General features: G+C 38.6%; 1 protein-coding gene across 1 annotated transcript; it reads left to right on the forward strand.

Moving 5' to 3' along the window:
- Nucleotides 1-1,652: 1,652 nt before the first annotated feature.
- On the forward strand, nucleotides 1,653-9,370 carry LOC143880157 (ATP binding microtubule motor family protein). The gene is made up of 16 exons (XM_077382941.1): nucleotides 1,653-2,030; nucleotides 2,124-2,289; nucleotides 2,564-2,764; nucleotides 2,858-3,047; nucleotides 3,150-3,355; nucleotides 3,450-3,763; nucleotides 3,854-3,902; nucleotides 4,148-4,201; nucleotides 4,298-4,402; nucleotides 4,481-4,559; nucleotides 4,673-4,968; nucleotides 5,067-5,113; nucleotides 8,619-8,640; nucleotides 8,735-8,803; nucleotides 8,931-8,969; nucleotides 9,184-9,370. Exons 1-16 carry the CDS (start codon nucleotides 1,798-1,800, stop codon nucleotides 9,226-9,228), a joined length of 2,115 nt encoding a protein of 704 aa, XP_077239056.1. The 5' UTR covers nucleotides 1,653-1,797; the 3' UTR covers nucleotides 9,229-9,370.
- The last annotated feature ends 12,571 nt before the right edge of the window (nucleotides 9,371-21,941 follow it).

Here is a 21,941-nt window from a genome sequence, read left to right on the forward strand (position 1 = left end):
CGTAAAAATTTATGGTGTTATTTGTCAATTTATTTTTCGCTTCCATTTTATCCTATTTAATTTCACAGTTCAGATTTGAGAAAACATAATCTGGGACTATAATTCTACAATAGTAACATTTTTTCCCAACAACTCCCTTATAATTTCTGAATTCCTTGAGAATATTGGATTCATGGGTACTTAATGTAATATTTAACATAAATAAGGCTTAAAAAACAATATCCAGCATTAAAAGCTCAAATAGATTTTTTTTTCTATTTTTAAGGAAAAGACACAATTCATTTTCATGAGGTAAAGTTTCTCAACCTTCCATTTTTTATTTTTGAATCATTGAGATTAGAAAACAAGAGCGGTGATAAATTCACCCCTTCTATGTATGAATTCACCCCCTATTTTTCAAAATGGACAGTACAGCCCACACCATAGGATAATCCAAACCGTCCATTTGATGGGCCACAATGTAAATAAGTTGTGCCCCAAAAATCATTTCCATAGGATGATCCTAACCGTCTGATCTATAGAAGTTTTCATAGTGCGAGTCCCTCTTTAGATTGGAGGGATAGAATCATTCTATGGTAATGATTTTTTAGGCACAACCTATTTACATTATGGCCCATCAAATGGACGGTTTGGATATTCTTATGGTGTGGGCTGTACCGTCCATTTTGAAAAATGGAGGGTGAATTCATACATAGAAGGGGGTGAATTTATCACTGCCCCAAAACAAATGTCAGCCAAAAAAAAACATTTAAGGTTAGATCACCTCTTTGCAGGCAAAGGTCGGAGTTTTTGCATGTTGGTGGGCCATTTCATGAGTCACTGACCCCAACCCATTTATGCAAAAATTAGAAAGAAGTGCTATATTTAACCCCTTTTATTCGCTGGGCCACCCCATAGTGTAAGGGTGTCAATTTTGGCTCGGGCTCGGAAGCTCGCTCGAAAAAAGCTCAGCTCGAATCCTTAACGAGCCGAGCCCGAGTTAGGCCAGGCTCGGCTCAGCTCGGCTCGTTAAGAATTTAATATATTTAAATATATATATTATATATTAATATATACAATAAAAGGGTTGTCCATGGAGTGAAAGGGGGAGGCAAAATATGTCACTTCTTTTTTGGAACCCCATTTGTTACTTGGACCACCCCCTAGTGTAAAAAGAATAGTCAAATTACACTAGATAGGGCTGTCCAAGAAAGATGAGGGGTGTGAATTTAATATAACCCGAGCTCGATAAGGCTCGCGAGCCTGACCGAGCCGAGCTTTATTGCTTAACGAGCCGAGCCTGGCTCGGCTCGGCTCGTTTACACCCCTACTAACAAGCAACAACTAATTAAGCTTTTGGAGTAATTTGTTCTTTCACACAAGCTTTTGGAGTAATTTGTTCTTTCACACATGGTCCATAGTGTATTTATGTTTCTAAATTACCAGGGGGTGGCCGGGAGAAGAAAAGGGGTCGAATAATATCATTTACCAAATGAGAGGCCGAGTTGAACAGAGTGGTTCACCAAAAACCGTCCGGTTTGGAAACTCAATTTGAAAAAAAAAAATGAGGAGAGCGGAGATAATAGGACAAAAAGTAAATTCAGATCCCAAAGGCCCGTGTTCTGCTTACAGTTTATTCAAAAATTCAAATTCGAACTTCCTTAACGGCCCTATTTCTTTCCAACGGTTAAATCCTGCCTGACACTTTCTCCTTTCGCAGTCTCCTTTCCAAAGAAAATTACTCATCTCATTCTCCTTCTCCCTCAGCTTTTATTCTCTGCAATTCAAATTCCACCCATTTTACATGTTTTTAACGTAATGGCAACTGCAACAGTAACAAACACCCCAAAATCTACTAAATTCCCAAATTCCTCAAAGCATATTCATTATATTTCAGAGACGAAAGTTAGGGTTGTGGTTAGGGTCCGCCCATTTCTCGCTTCAGAGAGAGATTCCAATGAAGAAAATCCGATACCATGCGTTACGATTCTAGATTTGGACCGCGGATCTGGTGAGGAAGTCGCAATTCATCTTAAAGATCAAGAATCCAGGTAAGATATTCATGATTTTCCAACCAATATTTCAAAAGAAGGTTTGCGCTTTTTTTTTTTTTAATGACACTCAGTTTTGATCCTTGATTGAAGCCGTAAGGACTGTTACAAGTTGGATTCGTTCTTCGGGCAAGATGATGATGTGGGTCTGATTTTTCAAAGAGAGGTTAGCCCTCTTATTCCATGGGTTTTTCGTGGTTGCAATGCTACCATTTTTGCGTACGGGGCAACGGGTAGTGGAAAAACCTACACAATGCAGGTATGATGGAACAATACCCATTTAATAATTCTCCGTTTCGTCCTTTTTCTTTCTTTTTAGCTTTGTGATTTTTCAGGTTTTTGTTTGATACGTACATGTTATGGTGTAAGTGATGTAGTTACAAAGTAGTTACTGTAGGATTACGCATTTTAGTTACGGGTACTAGTGCCCAACAATGTTCTAAAGTTAGCTATTGTAGGATTGTACATTTTAGTTATGGCCAATTGGGCATGTAACAATGTTCTAGAGATTTAGACTTGATTTGATGATGCAGGGTTCTGATGATCAGCCAGGCCTCATGCCTCAGGCTATGTCGACTGTATTGTCTATGTGTGAAAACACGCAAAGCTCTGTAAAAATTTCTTATTACGAAATTTATATGGATCGGTGTTATGATCTCTTAGAGCCCAAAGCAAAAGAAATTTCAGTGTTGGAAGATAAGGATGGGCACGTCCAACTCAAGGAACTTTCTCAGGTAAAGAGTTGTTTTGTAGTTTGTTAATTGCCTACCTATGATTTATAAGAAGTGGAGTGATCAAACTCTTGACAAGGGTTGTGAATTTTTTAGGTTCCTGTGAATTCGATGTCGGAGTTCTATGAGATCTTTTCGTGTGGTGTCCAAAGGCGAAAAGTTGCACACACATTTCTTAATGATGTCTCAAGTAGAAGCCATGGGGTGCTCTTGATTGTTGTTTCTTCTTGTGTGGATGGTTGTGAAAGCACTGTTATAGGGAAACTGAATCTCATAGACTTGGCAGGTTTTCATCTTCTTTGAATCTGGGTTTCTTAAATCATTAAATGAGTTTAGTACTAATATTAAATCTCATTTCCCCATTGCTTATTGTGTGTAATTTCTTCAGGTAATGAAGATAACAGAAGAACTTGTAATGAAGGCATTCGTCTACAGGAAAGTGCAAAGATCAACCAGTCTCTATTTGCCTTGTCGAATGTGATATATGCACTAAATAACAATGAAGCTCGAGTTCCATATCGAGAAAGCAAATTGACCCGGGTATTGCAGGATTCTCTTGGTGGGACTAGTCGCGCACTGATGATTGCTTGTTTGGTAAGAGTTTGAGATGCTCTTTTCCATGGTTTGATGACAATTTATAAGCATATCCCTTTAAAATTTACTTAGAGACTCTTTATTTTATGTGTAGAATCCTGTATCATACCAAGAAGCTGTTCACACTGTCAGCTTGGCTGCTCGGTCTCGCCAGATTGTAAATTATTCTTCGTCTGCCCATAAACAAGACACTCCTAAAGTGAAAGTCGACATGGAGGCAAAGCTGCATGCCTGGCTGGAATCTAGAGGGAAGACGAAGAGTATACAGAGAGATGGAGCATTTTGTTCTCCATCAGTGGGGAAAACATTGGCTTCTGTGAGCACTGTAATGAAACCCGGTTCTTTTCGGTCCTCCACAAAAGGAAAAACCACCGGCAGTCAAGTGGTATCTAATAACACAAAAGGGAGGTGAGGATCCTTGGATGATTTGTTTGCAATGGAACTAAAGTGCTTTCTTCCAATTATTAAGTTTCCAGTTTGATTTCTTCATGTTTGCAGAAAACTAATTGAGGCTGAAGCTCCAATTCTGGCTGCCATGGAGATGGAGGTAAAAATACTGAGGCTCTCATTAATTCACAGAAACTATTATGTATACTTCCAATTTAAGACCTTGCACTTTGAAATAAAGGAAGAATTTGAACATTCTACATCTTTCGATAATACAGAATCAAAACAGGAGATCTAAGGTGAAAAGTTCTCAGATATTACGATAATGTTTTGTCAGTTGATCACCTGATAAGCACTTACAGAAATTACATCTTCTGTAATATGCTACCTTTTTGTGTTATATAGGAAAGTTATTCGTTAAATGCCTTGACCAATGGAGACAATTCCCTATCAAATAGAGTATGTTAAAGATAATAATTATCTGTTTATAAGTTTCTCAAACATATTTGAGAGTATCTGAGGGCTTCTTACAGGACTCATTTTTTTTTCTAACAGGATGCATCGCTTCACATAGTAGAGGATTCCAATGGTCAAATTGATACCACAAACGATGATCACAGTAGTGCTCTGAATGATGATCAGCAGTCAAAGCCATCTAATGTCAGTTTTTTACCGCTATCATTTTACTTAGAAGAATAGAGTTGCATCAATTTTTCCTGATTGGAATTTTTCTTGTAGACCACGTGCCTAGATAAAGATGATGGTGAGAAGGATATTACTAATGTCAACCTATTAAATCCATCAACATGTCTACCCGGTATCTCCTAATCTCTGCATGCAGTCTATCAAATATTCATTACATGCTGAGTTAGTGACAACCAAGTGGGACTTTGGTATTAAAGTTCTGGGTCATGTTTATTACTTGTGCAGATGAGTCTTTGGACAAGCAGAATATGGAAATTCCATCTACAAACTTTCTGGGATCACCACCAATCATGGAAAGGATTAAAGCAATACAAAATTCTCTAAGAAAAGTTCTTTCTCCTATCCATTCCAATCTAAATGAGGCACCAAGCAGGGATCTGTCATCTGATAACCGATTTTGTTTAGTTCTGTTTGAGCCAAGAACTCCAAAAACACCGCGTATTATAACCTGTGACAATGATGTCTTCCAAATGACTGGCACGCCACTCGACAAATTCAACATGCAGAGTTCTAGCCTAAAGGTTTGTAAAGAGGGAGGTTTTAGCATTATAAGGTCAAACTGATATTATATAAGTTAGCTATTTATCTTTAGTTTCTTGATGTCTTTCTCGATGTGCAGAGCTCTCTTGTTGAGGAATACCTTGCATTCCTGAATACTGCCAGCAAGTAAGTTTTATTCATTGATCTTCACTGTTCACTTAAATGACATGATGTAATTATTCTGTTCAAAAGCCCATGTAATTTTATACTTTTATATTTGATAAATCCCACATGCATGCTAGTCATATTGATTCTCTTGTCAAACATAAGAAATTAATTCCTTCCACTATTATATGTTCCACCTTAAATATCAAGTATTTTATGATATTGAAAAGAACTTTCATATGATCCCTCATGCCACCCCTGCATGGTCCCATCAAGCATCCCAATGTTTGACATCACCCTTCTTTATTTCTGCATTTCTCTACTGAAACAGTTTTACTCAGCCTTGCGTTCTCATTCCAAAACATTGCATTGACTTGCCTAATCATCTGCTTCCTTCTTATAATTTTCTGAAGGTTTGCTAGTAGTTATAGAAAGCATGAACTCTATATTACTCCCATTTCTCTATTCCTTGTTATTCCCCCCAACCCCCCGGGCCCACCCCTCACCCTGCTCCGAGTATTCAAAAGGAACTTGGAATAAACAGGAGAATCGAATACCAACGATAGGGTAAGTGTAGATGGAGTTAAATAGACAATACCTCTATCTGCTTTAACCTTATTACTGTATGTAATTCTCCAAAAACTAAAAAACAAGGAGAAGCTATCATCTTTTTGAACTTGTGATTTTTATGAGTATGAAGAAATTACATAGATCAATAGTGTTAGTGCAAATAGAGGTAGCGGCTATTTAACTCTTCCAAAAATAGAATAAAATGGGAAGTGAGACTCCCTGGACGCAGTGTTTCAAAACATGGATAAAGCAAATCCTAGTTGATACGGTATGATGCGGTCGAGTACACGATTGATGCGGTTGAGTAGTCGGTTGATTTTGTAATAACTCGGGAGAATCAAAGGGGAGTTGACCTGGGGTAGTCCATGATGATGAGGGGGAGTTTTTTTAACTATGCCGGGGTGTACGATTTGAAGGTGTGACCAGGCAGACTAAATTAGGGAAGTATGATGCAAGTCCATAAACCACCCTTTGCGTAGGCCCGTGCCCCTAAGCCTGAGGATTCACGATGCGATCATTATAGGGAGATGGAGGAAAAATGCCAGATATAATCATTAACTGAGAATTGGTGCATCAGTAGCCCCTTGAAGAACCTTCTCCCCCAGTCAGGCTTCTAGTTATGGCTCACTCTCATAACCATATATGACTATAGGAACTCTCCAACTACCTCTTCATCTGTACATCGTGCTCCAGTTCACTCTGGTGACTTTGTCTCCTATCTATATACCCTTACCTTATGGCTTTGCTTTTACCATTGATGAGTATGGATCTTGCTCTTCAACTGGAGCACGGTAAGTACTGTGGGTCTCGATCATCCTGAATTGTCTCGATCTTATGGGGTTGAAGATTTTATGTCTTGTGCAAGTCTATTAGAACCTACGGGATATGGGACTAACTATGGAACAGCTAGATAGACCATAGGTAGGTATGTGAGAAATCCGGGAACATCACTTCTAGGATGACAGCAAAACCTTGATCACTTGTTGGAAGAGGTAGGGATTCTGGGCAGGGTGGTAGTGGGAAAGCCAGAGTGGTATATGTCGTAGCCTAGTATCTACAGAACTAAGGTGGCATGTCGAAAATAGCCTTGGCGTTACCATTGATGAGTATTTTTCCACTTTCGGATTTTGATCTCTCGATATAGATCTGAATCACTAGAGGCTGGATCAGTATCCTGCTCAATAAGATAGGGATCTTTATATAGAGGGAGATATCTACTAAGCCTGGTGTAGGTACAAGAAGGCCCAATGGTGTGGGTGGTGCTTAAACAGATAGAAGGAACCCAATGAAGGTAAAGCTGGTGCTCAAACTGTATCAACTGTTGATATAGTCTTAATGGATGGATCTGTCTATGGAGTGGTTGGCACTGAAACCAAAAGTTGGAACAATCTTGTGAATTAGGGGCTCAGTCATGAAGGTCCTAATTGTCGATAACGATCTATAAATGCGACCACGACCATGATCACGAGAAGCATGTGATCGATCATGATCTATATATGCGACTTGGTCTCCTATCTCTGGTCACTATGGTACTCACTTTGCAATGAGGTGCGGTGCCTCCACTGGCTTGGATTCATTTAGGGCCACGTACAGAGAAAACATTTTGTTGCGAATGAATAAGATATTGAGGAATTGTCGATACGTAAGATCAAAATTATCGATCATGATCTATATATGCGACTTGGTCTTTGTCTGTTTCCACGTATTTGCTATCTCATTAGGTTCAACCACTCAATCAACTGGCTCTGCTACTTGCTCAAATGTTGCTTTGAGGGGAAATTGGAATTGTAAGTGCTATGAGACAAAGATAAATTGATTCCTTTCTTAACTTGAAGGAACCTTACTGCTCTTGTTAGGCGTGGACCTTTGTCAAATGATCTTTTCAAACGAAAGATAGATAGATTCATTGTGCAGATGTAGTTCCTTCGGGTTAAGAAAGGCCCACACCTAACAAGAGCGGATTCCACGTCATCGATTTATGGCATGTTAACTGAAGCCAGACCTGCAAGCTGAGGGACAACCGCTGTTAAGACTAAAGCAAGGCAAGTCACACACAAGACGGTTTTTTAAGAAGTCCTCACTCGGGAGACGAGTGCTTGAGGTCTGGTTAGTTGACTTACTTGGTGGATTCCCCTTCATCGCCCTTGGTCTTTGGCTCGCTTTGCTTGGTCGAACCTTAATAGAATTAGAATTCTGATTCACATCACACAAATGCCATGCACACAAACACCCCTAGGGCCGCATTGAAGAAAGAAAACAGACACACACACACACAAACACAAACACACACCCACCCACCCACCCCTAGGGCCTCATTGAAGCAAGCAAAAACACACACACACACCCCTAGGGCCTCATTGAAGCAAGCAAACACACACACACACACCCCTAGGGCCTCATTGAAGCAAGCAAACACACACACCCACCCACCTAGGGCATCATTGAAGCAAGCAACTATGGTTTACATTTTCTTTCTATGATCCAATTTTTTTGTTCTTTTTTAATTTGGTTGATCCATGCAAAAAAATGTTGATTCAGTCCAGGAAAAGAAATCATCCAATCAAGTGATCAGGGAATTATAAGGCCACACTGACTCTAGGACTCTCATTTGTGCTTTCACTCCTTTGTTCTTAACAAATGTGTAGTGTGCCCCCATTGCGATGCAACTACATAATATAATTTGGGTAGTTTCGAAGAATTTACACCCTGAGACATATGCATGAAAACACATATACACGCAATTACGCATGAACCCATATACACACACACATGGAATTTACACATGACTTAACATGGAATTTACACATGACTACTACTAGCAGATGTTAAACCCTAAGTAAATATGGGTAGACTACAATCGTGCCTCACTTCTCTGAATATTAAGTGCATTTTGCATCTTGTGTTTTCTATACATTTATAATGGCCACTTACTCTTTTTCTATTATTTTGAATACAGAGAGGAACTACTAAGCTTAAAGGTAATTTCTAGTTGACAATGTCTATAAAGCATTAGCAAAATCTAATTTCCTTCCCTTTTCATTTGTTTGATTTTTTTTTTCCGTTGGTGATCAGGGAATTGGACAGAAAAGAGCTGATTATATACTCCAGCTAAGAGAAAGAACTCCTCAACCATTAAAATCGGTAAGGAAATCCTAATCTCAGTATAAAAAAGATGGAACTAGATTATTCTACTACTAACAAGAACAACTTGGGTTGATGCATTTGATTAATCTACTGTACTAAAAAAGAAAAACTTGGATTGTTGCAGTTATCCGATTTGGAAAAGATAGGGCTTTCCTCTAAGCAGGTACATTTTTCACATTTGCTATGCAACCCATTTGAATTTTTGGAAGCAATTTGACATATTGCGCACCGAAAGGCAAATGGGAACAACGAACAGAACCTCAGTGTTCTCTATGGATGGTTTTCTATAAGAAAAAAAAACACTTAAAACTCAATTTGGATGGTTTTCTATTTAAAAAAAAAGAAAAAGCTCAGCTTATTGCTTTCATGTTCTACAGGTGCATGACATGTTCAGAAGAGCTGCAACAGGAATCTTCTCTTAATCAGATCCATGTTGCTAAACCTGGGCTTAAAATTAAGGGTACTCGTTTTCGCTTTGCTAGGATAGCGTTGGATTTCTGTATTGGGACTGCTTGTCTCTCTGCTGTACTTTTATCTCTCTTGAAATGAATCTTGTTACCTTCTCTCTGCTGTACTTTTATCTCTCTTGAAATGAATCTTGTTACCTTCTTTGGACAAAAATAATAATAAGTGAATGATATAGATTAATAGAAGATGGGTACACCAATTACAAAGCATGTATGCCTGATTGCATCACAATGGAATTGAGCCTCACTAATCTGTCAAAAGAGTACCCGTTCATTTGTTGGGCCACAACCAAATAGGTTGTACCCCATAAATCATCTCCACGGGACTATCCTAACCCTCCGTCTATAGATTGGAGGGTTAGGATCATCTGATGAAAATAATTTTACATTGTGGCCCAACAAATGAATAGTTTGGATCAACTTATAAAGAGGGTCCCACAGATTTTTTTGAAAAATACTAGACTTCTCATGCACACAGCATGAGAGAGAGAGAGATGATATTTACACCCCCATCTCCCCCTTTCCTACATTTCCATCCCCAAGTGTTCTCATTACACATACGCTTGGCATTCATTGGAATTTCAAATGTCAATGAACGCCAAGTCCTTGTTTTTTTTTTAATGACATATAAGGCACCCACCGAATTTTTAGGGCAGGACTATTCCCTCCGGATGCGCGAAATCCAGTAAACCACTTGCATCGGGTAAATCCGGGTGGATTCGAAGCTCGAGTCATTGGGAGCCTACCGTTGACTTTAAGCCAAAGAGTCGCACCGTACATGTTTGCCAATTTCTTTTTTTGTTGGCAATATTGAATTGAAGTTCCATTTGACTCCCCAATATGTTCCATACATCATCATTGCTTTCTTGCACATGGCGCGCCCATGTGGCACTAATGTCCTCATTACTCATAATATCCCCTTTACTCCCCTCCCAACTAAATTATACCAAAATGTTAAATTTTTTGTAGAAGAATAGTGGAAAAATTCTTGTCTTTTTGCTTCTCTCTCTTTCTTCTCTCTCTCTCATCACTCTATTTTTTTTTGGCAACAACACCCCTACGTTTTCCACTACTTTCGGAGAGAATTGTAGTGCAACCAAACACTACTTACCACTATTCCACTATTCTTCTAGACAAATCAAATGCTTCTATCCTCCCTTTTGACTTCTTATTCTACTACTCTCCGAGCCACCCACCCAACCAAACATAAGCCTAAATGAGGGAGAACAAAGGAATATATATAAAAGCTATCTAAATACAAGTAAATATGCAGACACAATACAATACATTACAACACTCCCTTCAAGTACGTGGCTCATTGATATGTTCTAATTCAATCTAGGGTATTCTGACCAGTCCCCTAGATGAAACCAAAGACCTATACCAGGAACTCAAAATTGAGATATCATGAATTAAGACTGATATGTAACAATTCTCCATTTTCATGGGACTCAAAACGATAACCTACTCATAACGTACCAACTCATATCAGCAAATCGTTGGCAACTCAATATCCAAACCTAAAGTTAAACCATACTACACTTCATTTGAAAATTCTATTGTCCGAGTGTGCATTAAACGTTAGGATTTTGGCAGACAACCTCGAAACCAAGAAAAAAAACAGAGTGATTCCCTTCATCGTGACTAAGTGTGTTGCCCAGAAATCAGCCTTCAGCTATTTTATTGTTAACGGCTGAGATGAGCCTTTTAATCTCAACCAATATATCTAGAAATCTCACACTTAAGACCACAACATTCCTTGAACACTTTAAACACGCCCCAAACCAGACTAGGTCTTACCTAGGCCCATACATGTGCAGGCCAACACTTATCACCATGGAGATGAACCGAGTTCAGGAAATAAATGCAAACTATCAAGCAACATTTCCACTCCATTAGCCACAGGAAATTAACAATGGCAATTGGAATGTGTAGGTAAGTTAATAATCGTATTTTAAACCACACTTAAACATTAATCACAAAATCACCATTTCACTAAATTGGAAATTCCCCAATGATGGAAACCTCCTAACACCATTTCTTCCCCAGATTACCATCTAATTAACACCCTCCTTAATTAGGCAAGAGACACACATTAGTTTGTCCCGTATGAGATGGGACAAAGATCATGGTTTTCATCATGTTATAATGAACTATTTCCCATAGAGCCAATAAAAAATGAGATTTTAAAGTACCGTAGGAACCACATCCTAGGATGATCCAAACCGTCCGTAAATAGGTCGTTCCCCAGAAATAAGGAATCCATTATAGACAACCTATTTACGTTGTGTTTCATCACATGGATGGTTTGGATCATCCTATGGTGTGGCCCATACAGTACTTTCTAAAAAATAAGGGTCTATAAAGGCTTACACCATATATAGAAAAAAAAACTATTTTTCATTAAGTCAAGCAAAAGACAGAGACACACCATAGGCATCAGAACACCATAGTCTTCAGAGGGTTCAACTACTGATATAAGACACACCATAGTCTTCAGAGGGTTCAAGTACTGATATTTTATACAATACATAGATCAAACAACATTGACCATGGAAACTGCAGAATCCATGGCCACTTATTATCAGCTTCTTCAGATTCCCAAAGTTCTAACACATCTCCCACACCAAACCCACAAATAGAAAATTATTTATAAATATCACTTTTTTTCATTCTCTCTCATTTGCAGGTGCATGGGTCACAGGTACAGTTAGATCCACACTTGCAGCCATCATTTTCAGATCCAGCAACCATCTCAGAGCCCTCAAAGTGTCTGCACACAAATTAAAATTAAAAAATCAGTAAAAATATAATATTGCCTTTCTACTGTAACAACATCCAATTAAACCAAATTACCAACTTTTCATTAAAAAAATTCAGGGATTTTAGCAATTCCCAATAATTTATAAACATAAAAGAAAAATATATATATACCCCTTTTGAGGAGCAACCCCAAAGATCATGGTCTCAGGGGTGGTGCTTTCTACAGAGAAGGACATATCAGGATACATCTTGCATCTACAACCAGAGGAAGGTAAAAACATCAAGAAAAATTATATTAAACAAGAAACAGGTTTATTGCTAAATCACATGCTGGGTCTATATGGTTCTTATCAGATAAATTAAATTATGACAAAGGAGGCATAGAATCCCTCCTGGTTTGATCAACCTACCAATAAATAGGGACGCAAACAGAAAATAAAAGGCAGTTCTGGAAATTTCTTTGCTGGAAAAGAAGAAATCTCATTTGTCAACGTAAAAGAAAATTTAAGAAAAACATCTTAAAACCTCATGTACAGTAGATGAAATAAGAGCAAATAACATATTAAAAAAAAAATTATTAAAATCTCCAGCTTCTAGACCATAACAAAAATAAAACTACTACATAAATTTAAAAAAAAATTGTGAAAATCACTCACACCAATAGAAAGGAAACAAAATAAACCCCACTTAAAAAAATCTGATAAAGAGCTAATCAAACTAGGTGCTCTATAAATGAACAAAGAAATATGATTAAAACCCAACAAACAAATTAACCAAAATAAATTGAAAACATAAAAAATGAAATCTCTACCCTCCACATCCACTGCCACAGTTTCCTCCAGAGCAAGACATTTTTCTTCTATCACACAAAAATATTGCAAAATAGATAGAAAGTCAGTGCAGCTGAATATAAAGAACCGTTTTGAACTAATTCTACGAGAACCCAAGAGTCTCAATTTAAAGGATGTCTAGGGGGAACTGTTCATAAGCACCGTACACGTGTCATCATCTGACCCACAAAGGGCTCCTCCCAACACCTCCCCACGTAGCTTTCGGCCCTTCCTACCTCTTTTAACTCTTCTCTATCCTTTTCCTCGTAAAACACGTCGAAATAAATAGGAGAAGAATAGTCATTTGGTTTTGGGAGATGGTATCAGCACGACCATGTTTTTTAATAATTGCACTAAACTATCTTGTCTTTTATGATTTAAAGTGCTGTCAAAGATTATTAGGGTGCTCAGAAAGCTCTCACCACCTAATTACAAAGGAAAAGACAAGCTGAGTTTTTTCGATTATTAAAATATGGTTGTGCACTTGTGATGATCTCATTTCCCTCGGGTTTCTAGGGCCTCAATAATTAAAGGAGGTGACTAGTCAAATATGTAGTCGGCCCTGATGTCCTGTAACCTCAAAGTCCACACAAGATGCCTAGTCACACTCATCCCGACGTAGATGATGGTGGTGGCCATTTTATAAACAGAGAAAATGACAAAAAAAAAGCTGTTTTTTGTACTATTATTCAAATAGCAGTGGAAAATCGAAAAGGACAAATAAAAAATAAAAAAAATACTTTTCACTGTTCACGTTTGTTAAGGACCAAATTACCCCTCAGTCCATTCCATCTGACAAGCATCTTTTCACCTAGTAAAAAGCATTTTTTTATCCCTCTGTCCTTCTTCCCATGTCATTTTCACCTACCAAAAAGCTATCATCTTTACCTTGTACTCTTTTGCCTTTTATCTCCTCCCATTAGAGGAGTTTGAAGATTGCTGTGTAGGTAGTCTCTCTCTTTCTCTCTGCATTTCTCATTTTGTGCTTTATAGTGGTTGAAGTAAATCCGTTGGGTTGAGATAAACCTTATTCAGTAATTGTGAAACAGTGTATGTAGATTTGTAGAGTGTTTTATGAAAACCTATTGATTTGTGTTATAGTCAATCCTCAAAACATGTGTTACAGCCAATCCTCAAAAACTATTAAAGTTGTTCAAAGGTTGTTCATTGGAATGGATTATATCTAGTAGATATTGTGTCATTGGATTAGATTCCATCTACTTTAATAGTGTTTGAGTATTGTTGGAATAGTAGTTAAAACTGTGTAATTAGTAGTTGACTGGGTATGAATAGTGGTTGCAACACTGTCAATAATGGTTAATGTGTGTAAGTAGTTGTTCAAACTCTTCCCACACCAGTTCATGATTAGATTCCATCTAGTTCATTTTGTGTCATTGGATTAGATTTCAGCTACTTTAATAATAGTGGTTGAGGATTGTTGAAATAGTGGTTAAAACTGTGTGTTTAGTGTATGAATAGTGGTTGCAACACTGTCAATAGTGGTTAATATGTATAAGTAGTTGTTCAAACTTAGAGTAACACTGGTTCAGGGTTGTCCAAATATTGTTCATTAGATTGGATTCCATCTAGCTCATATTGTGTCATTGGATTGGATTTCTGCTACTTTAATACTAGTTGAGGATTGTTGGAATATGGGTTAAAACTGTGTGTTTAGGGAATGAATAGTGGTTGCAACACTGTCAATAGTGGTTAATGTGTGTAAGTAGTTGTTCAAACTTAGAGTAACACTGGTTCAGGGTTGTCCAAATATTGTTCATTGGATTGGATTCCATCTAGCTCATATTGTGTCATTGAATTGGATTTCAGCTACTTTAACAGTGGTTGAGGATTGTTGGAATAAGGGTTAAAACTGTGTGTTTAGGGTATGAATAGTAGTTGCAACACTGTCAATAGTGGTTAATGTGTGTAAGTAGTTGTTCAAACTTAGAGTAACACTGGTTTAGGGTTGTCCAAATGTTGTTAATTGGATTGGATTTCATCTAGTTCATATTGAGTCATTGGATTGGATTTCATCTACTTTACTAGTGGTTGAGGATTGATGGAATAGTGGTTAAAGATGTGTAATTAGTGGTTGAAAGGGTATCAATAGTGGTTGCAACAATGTCAATAGTGGTTAGTATGTGTAAGGAGCTGTTCAAGCTCTTCCCACACTGGTTCAAGGTTGTCCAAATGTTCTTCATTAGACTGGATTCCATCTAGTTCATATTGAGTCATTGGAGTTGATTTCATCTACTTTACTAGTGGTTGAGGATTGTTGGAATAGTGGTTAAAACTGTGTAATTAGTGGTTTTTTTGAGGAAGAAACGAAGGGTAGCCGACTCCCATTCGTTTCTTTCGTAGAGAAGAAAGCGAAGGGTAGGTTCATCCCGTTCAATACGACCTTTCGGTTTCTCAATTTTTTTTAAAAAAAAAAAACCACAAAAGTCGACTCCGGAGTCAACTTTAAACCTACTGTTTACATTAGAGTCGACTCCGGAGTCGACTTTGACTCTATTGTTTCAAAAAAAAAATTTCACTATAAATTCTGTTCGGATTATATTATTGTGGACCCCGATCCGAGGACGGCGAGGGAACGGGTCCCCAACACCCTCTGGATCTCCACAACGTGAATGAGAGCTCTGCCAAGGAACTCTCGAAACTGTTGCCACCCTCACAGCATAGCATGAGTGGCGATATAAAAAGAAAGAGATACATCCTGATCCGGAGCCAGGGCTCGAAACCAAGATATATCTAAAAATAACTCAGAGTCGTCATCCATGGATGCGCCATGGAACCAAAACAAATGCTCTGTTTGCAATGGATAACCAGAGATACAAAAGGTCCGTGCCTGATGACGAATGGAGAAGGTCTGAAGAGCACCCCCAATTCGCCCGAGTGCGAACACTTGGTCTCTTATGCCATTTATTTATTAACTTTGAAGAATTTTTGGGCAAAATCATGTGAAATGGGAACAAAATATCCTCGGGAAGACGTCTACCTAATCATGCATGACCAAGGGATAAAATAATAAGCACACACAAAATAAAATAAAAGATGTGTCACCTAATGACAGCTAGGTTATGAGTGACATGCCTAACTGGTGTCTAAGTTCTGGTAAACAAACACATACATGCTACAGCTAAAGGTATAGGTCTGCACAAGAAAGTAAGAAAACACTACAAAATATACAATATAACAACATAACAAATCCTAAGACTCTAAACGATTTAACCCGAGTCCTTGGATGGTCTGATGTTCATCCAAAGAAGCCTACGTATCCCCGCCTCCACGAGAATCAAGGCAACGTAGTTCTTCGCGCCTATTCTAAGCTATGATGCCTAAGACACCTAGACCTCTATCTTAGACTCGATCTAAAAGACCGGACTAGTTATTAAAGCTTCTTGAATGATTATTTAAATTCCAGTGAATTGTAGATTTTAGGACACCCTATATGCCCTAACTAAATGCAGGTTAACCCTAAGCTAATGCAGGTGGTTCCTACAACCTACGTGTAACTAGGCTGTGTGTCCTAAGGAAACAATAGGATTGCTAACGCATCTTAGACCTAGTCATCAGTCGGCGATGTGAATCACCAACTGACCGGACGGAGGCGCTCCTATAACTCTAGGACAAACCCCTACCTCTAAAATAAACACAAACAAGCACACAACAAATCAAAGACAAACTCCTAACTCTAAAACTCTCTATCTAGGACAAACTCCTAACTCTAGAGGAAGAGCTTTTGAAAACAAGGTTTTAAAGTTGTTTATTTAAAAAGGTTTAAAATGCTATTTACAAAAGTTTGGCTGGACTTGGGATATGTATCCCAAGCTGCACTACGTACCTCTTAGAAGACGATCAAGCCAACATAGTTCGAAAATCGAACTCTCCTAACTAAAACCTAACACTTCAAATGATTTAACGGTTTTAATATTTTTGATATTTTTAAAGTTTTTAAATGTTTTTTGAGTTTCAAATTTCTGATGTTTTGGATTTTAAAATATTCCAATGCTTTTGGATTCTTAAATGTTTTCACCCTTCAAGGGAACACGCAAGCACAACCACAAACTAGGGCAAAGCCCTAAATCAAAAGGGAAAATCCCGAACAATCAACTAATGTATCAAAGAGACGAACCACAACAAGTAAACAAGCGTCCTAAGAACAGAGAAAACAATCTAAGATCCCAAGCAGGGAAGGCTCTAATAAGACTGAGTTAGTCTTGAACGGAAATACTCCTAACTAATGACACCAGGGAGGGAGTACAAATGAGTCAGAGACTCTCTAATAACACTACCAAGTCAATGACTCGCTCTAAAAGAGGAGGCCACTCTAACATGAGGCTAGGTAAGCCTCCTAAAGGGGAAACTCTCTATGTGAGACAAGGCTTATCTCTGAGACACAAATGACGTAAACAAGGGTTCTGATGAGACTGGGCAAGTCTCCTATATACAAAGGAGGGTTCAAAGTATCCCCATCATCGCCCTCCGAAATGAAGGCCCAAAACACATTTAGTTAGGAACACAGGTGAATGTCTCAAGGAAATGACATCCTCACAACGATCAGGTATTAGAACCAATCCAAAAGGGATCAGATAACAAAACCAGTCATGCCGGAAACATCATATACTTAACACATGCTATTTTCAAATCAAAATATAGAAACCAAGAGCTAACTAAACCAAAGAAAGGTTCAGGAAATATATGAAAATGCCAAACTCCAGGAATCTACAGATGCTCCAGAAATAAGTGAAAACAAATCCATCCAGTAATACCCATAACATAGGGTAAAGAAACAAAAATCAAGTGATACACACAAACAAACCCTCGACATGGGGTCTCCTGTGAAATCAGATATTACTCATACCCATGACATGGAGTAGAGTAATAACCTGATTTCCTACATCAGTTAAGCATACATCCCTCCACCATCCGTTCATCACAGAAAATAAGATTGCCATCTTGCATTCAAGAATCAAATTAACATCCAAAGCCAGAAGCAATGCCACAACAGCAGAAAACAAGATGAGCAACCATGAATCAATGTATTATAATTTCAAGGAATAAAACTTCAGATCACAATCAGCACATATAAGCTGACCCAAGAAAAACCGATGTGACTTAAACATTGCATTTCACCCAGCAGCTCATGCACACGTATAAAGCACATATTTGTCACTGATTTTCCAAAACCAAAACCAAATCATATGAAGTTCAAATCATGCAAAATGCAATGCAACGAACAGGCAAAAGAAATAAAGAGTAAGGAAAAAGAATGACAATTACCTATGATTGAAGACCTATGTGCTAGGGCTTCTCTCTTCTCTTGGATTGAGAACAATGTCAGCAAGGCGATGGTGACGCTTGCGGGTCACAGAAGTGATCGGATGAATAAAAGACCGAAGATCGAAATGATAAAGGTGGAATCCGCGGATCTGACTGGAGGAAGAAGGAATTCGCCGGGGATGACGAAAATCACCGGAGCAATGTATTGTGCCGGAGCTATGAAAATGGGTTCTAGGATTTGGCGGGAGGTTCCAATTGCAGTGATGAAGAGGGTTTGTGACGGAGATTACCGGATGCACGGAGCCTTGCCGGAGTTAGATCGGATCGTGAATTTTTTTGCCTGATTCCGGTGAGATTCGCCTGAAAAATGAAAATAATAGAGGATCAGAGAAAGAAGGAATTAGCCGGAGGGAGGTGGCTCGGCCGTGGGTTTAAAGATAGAATTTAGAGGAAGAAGAAAATGAAGAAGAGGGTTTGAGGTGGGATTTAACAAGGGAAAATGGGTTTGGGTGGATCGGTTGATGGTGGGAAGGGAAAGAAGATGGGTTTTTAAGGAGGAGGGTTTTGATGGGGATGGAGATGGGTTAGATTGCAGAGATGGGGTCGGTTGTGATGGAAGAAAATTGAATTGGGGGTTTAACAGGAAAAAAAAATGGGTTGGATGTGGTGGAGCTCGGCCGGATTCCGGCAATCCGGCCGGAGAAGATGGAAAGAAGAAAATGGCCGGTCGGATTTTGGGGGGGTGAGGGTGGTGGAGAGATGGCTGCAAAGCCCTTTTCCCTCCCTCTTTCTCAGTTCTCTCCTCTTTTTCTCCTCCCTCTGCAAATGAAAGGGGTTTGGTGAAGGGTTTTTGAAATGGGTTCGTAGTGGAGGCGGTGGCAGAGGGAAGAGGGTTTGGTGGTGGAAGGATTTTGGGTGCTCGGAAGTGATGAAGGCTTGCCGGAGATGAGGGCGTTGCCGGGATGGGTTTGAGATGAAGGTAATGGATGAGGTGCAGATGGAGGGTGGAGATGGTGGTGGTGGTGGAGGTGGTGGCGGCTGCGAGGATGATGAGGCCGGAGATGGTGGTCGGAGGTGGCTGCAAATCCCTCTCTTCCTCTCCCTCTTTCTCAGCTCTCTGTTTTTTTTGCAAAATGAGAACCTCTCCCAAACCCTAATCGGTTGGGGTTAAAGGAGATAGAAAGTGGGTCTGATGGTGGGGGTAGAGGAGATGGCTGGTGGAGGTGGAGAAGATCGATGGAGTGGTGGCCGGAAGTGATGGGCTGAGGGCTCTCCCTCTTCTCCTCTCTGACTTTTCTGCGGCTAGGGTTTCCTCTTTAAAAAATGAAAATGATCCCTCCCTTGCTTTCGAGCTTTCTTTGCCTTATATAGGTAAATGATGAAATTTTTGCCCCACCTTGTGCAACAGCCACCCTCCATACTCTCAATTTAACCCCCCCTTCTATGAGTAGCAAATATCTAATATTCTTACCTTTTCTTATTTATACAATACCCCACCCTCGGATAACTCACCCCTCATGTACATTATAAAGAAAATGCTCTTTTCAATTCTGCAGGGGGGGCCAAGTAGAAAACAAGACACACTTTCTCTTCTTTAATTCACTTACAGGGCACTCCTATGCATCTGATCCACCCCACTCTGTATTTCTCTATATTAAGCTCGGATTAAACCCAAGACCATGGGTTGGGGTGCGACTTGGTCAAATTTGCCGAGCTTAGGGGCACTCGCGCTTCAGAAAGGCTTTTAGCAATAACTTGCAAATGGGGATTTTTCAACTTCGGGAATTTATTCATTTATGGGAAAAAAAATGGGGGGTTGGTCAAAATTGGATGTCTACAATTATACAAAGTGATTCGTTTACAATGTCAGTTACATTTCCTAATTATGATGCATTTGATACACGTGAGGAGAAAACATTGAACTTTACATTAAAAAATGTAGATAAGTAGTTTAATTACATCAAACAATGAACCGCAGGTTCAAAAAATAACAAATAGCTCAAGGTTGGCAAAGTTTTATACATTGACACCCCCGTACACACCCTCTAAGAATTCAACGAGTAGAGTTCTTCTCATGACACTAATATCAGCCTGCCAGAAGTCCAAAGCTAAAATAGATTTCAGCCACTATTTCAACCACTTCAACCAATTTCAACCACTAAAACAGATTTCATCCACTATGTCAATAATTTCAACAACTAAAATAGATTTCAACCACTATTTCAACCAATTTCAACCAGTAAAACAGATTTCAACTATTATGTCAACAATTTCAACAACTAAAACAGATGTCAACTACTATTTCAACCAATTTCAACCTAAATCTAAAGATTTAAACCACTAGTTCATCACTAAAACAATGTGATTTGCAAAACTAACTAAAAATATACTTTCACTAACTAAGAAGACACTTTAAACAACTAAAACAAATTTCAACCAAATTCAACCAAAATTTCAAGCCAATTTCAAATAATAAGTACAAAGTACATATTTCAACTACTATTTCAACCACTAAACCATATTTCAACCACTATTTCAACACATTTCAACCACTAGAACAATTTTCAACCACTAATTTATCCAATTTCAATCACTAAAAAAGATTTCAGCCATTATTTCAATAAATTTCAACCAGTAAAACAGAATTCAATCATTATTTCAACACATGTCAACCTCTACAACAGATTTCAAACACTAATTCTTCACTACAAACCACTAATTGAACTCAATCTCCACAGAGAAAAACCTTAACAAAGCTTTTGCAAAACCCTAACAAAACCATAAAGGAATAGTACTCGAAATTATATTTCAAAATCCTTAAGTACTGAAAATTGATTTTGCAAAACCCTAACAAAATCCTAAAATAGTGGTGGAAAGTAGTTTAGCAAAACCCTAACAGAATAGTGGTTGAAATGGGTTTAGCAAATCCCTAACAGAATAGTTGTTGAAATTGGTTTAGCAAAACCCTAACAAAACCCCATGAGAAAAGATTTGCAAAAGCAATGGAAGAAAAGAAAAGAAATGGAGCAATGGGTTTTCAATCTCTCACATCTGAAAAACCCATTGCTTCAATGGGTTTTGCATCTGTTAAATATCTTAAAAAAATATGAGAATAAAGCCTACTTCAAGTTCCTTCAACTACGGCGGCCGATCTCCAACGGGATTCACCGGCGTGTAAAAACGGTTAAACGACGTGAATAAAGCTTTTGCGGAGTGAAGGATTCTTCGGCTTGCAAATAACGGAGGATTCATCGACTTGGCGAAGAGGTTTTCTTCTCCGTCGAAGGGGATTCACCGGCGTTAGACCTGGCAAGAAGTGACCCGGACCCGCGGGTCGACCCGGCCAGCCCGTATTTTCTGGGGTCCGGGTCACTCCTTTGTGACCCGTTTGAAAATGACCTGCAGGTCCACCTCACCCGTGAAAACTGGGCCGGTCCGGGTGGATCTGCGGGTGTCCGTAGAGAAGCTAGCTAAACAAGTTTTATTTTGGCCTTTTTCCGTAACTTTCATATTTTTTTGCATTTTTTTTGTAATTATCATATTTTGGTACATTCTTTCAGAAAAAAAATACCATAGTTTTTCTACTTTGTTGCCCTTTTCCTGTAAATCTCTCAGAAAGTCAACATAAATGGCTAACATGATCACATGCAACTGCAAAGATGGGACGTAACATTCAAAAGTAAAGTAAAAGTAAAAAAAATATTTGTTTATTCGAATGTGGTGAAGGGCAATTCCGTCCAGAAAAATGGGTGAACACTGAAAAGAACTCTTTTTTTGGTCATTTTCAACTTC

Source organism: Tasmannia lanceolata, unplaced genomic scaffold (assembly GCF_043159265.1).
Source record: "Tasmannia lanceolata isolate RefF3 unplaced genomic scaffold, GAP_Taslan_0.1 ptg000006l, whole genome shotgun sequence".
Classification (NCBI taxonomy): Eukaryota; Viridiplantae; Streptophyta; class Magnoliopsida; order Canellales; family Winteraceae; genus Tasmannia; species Tasmannia lanceolata.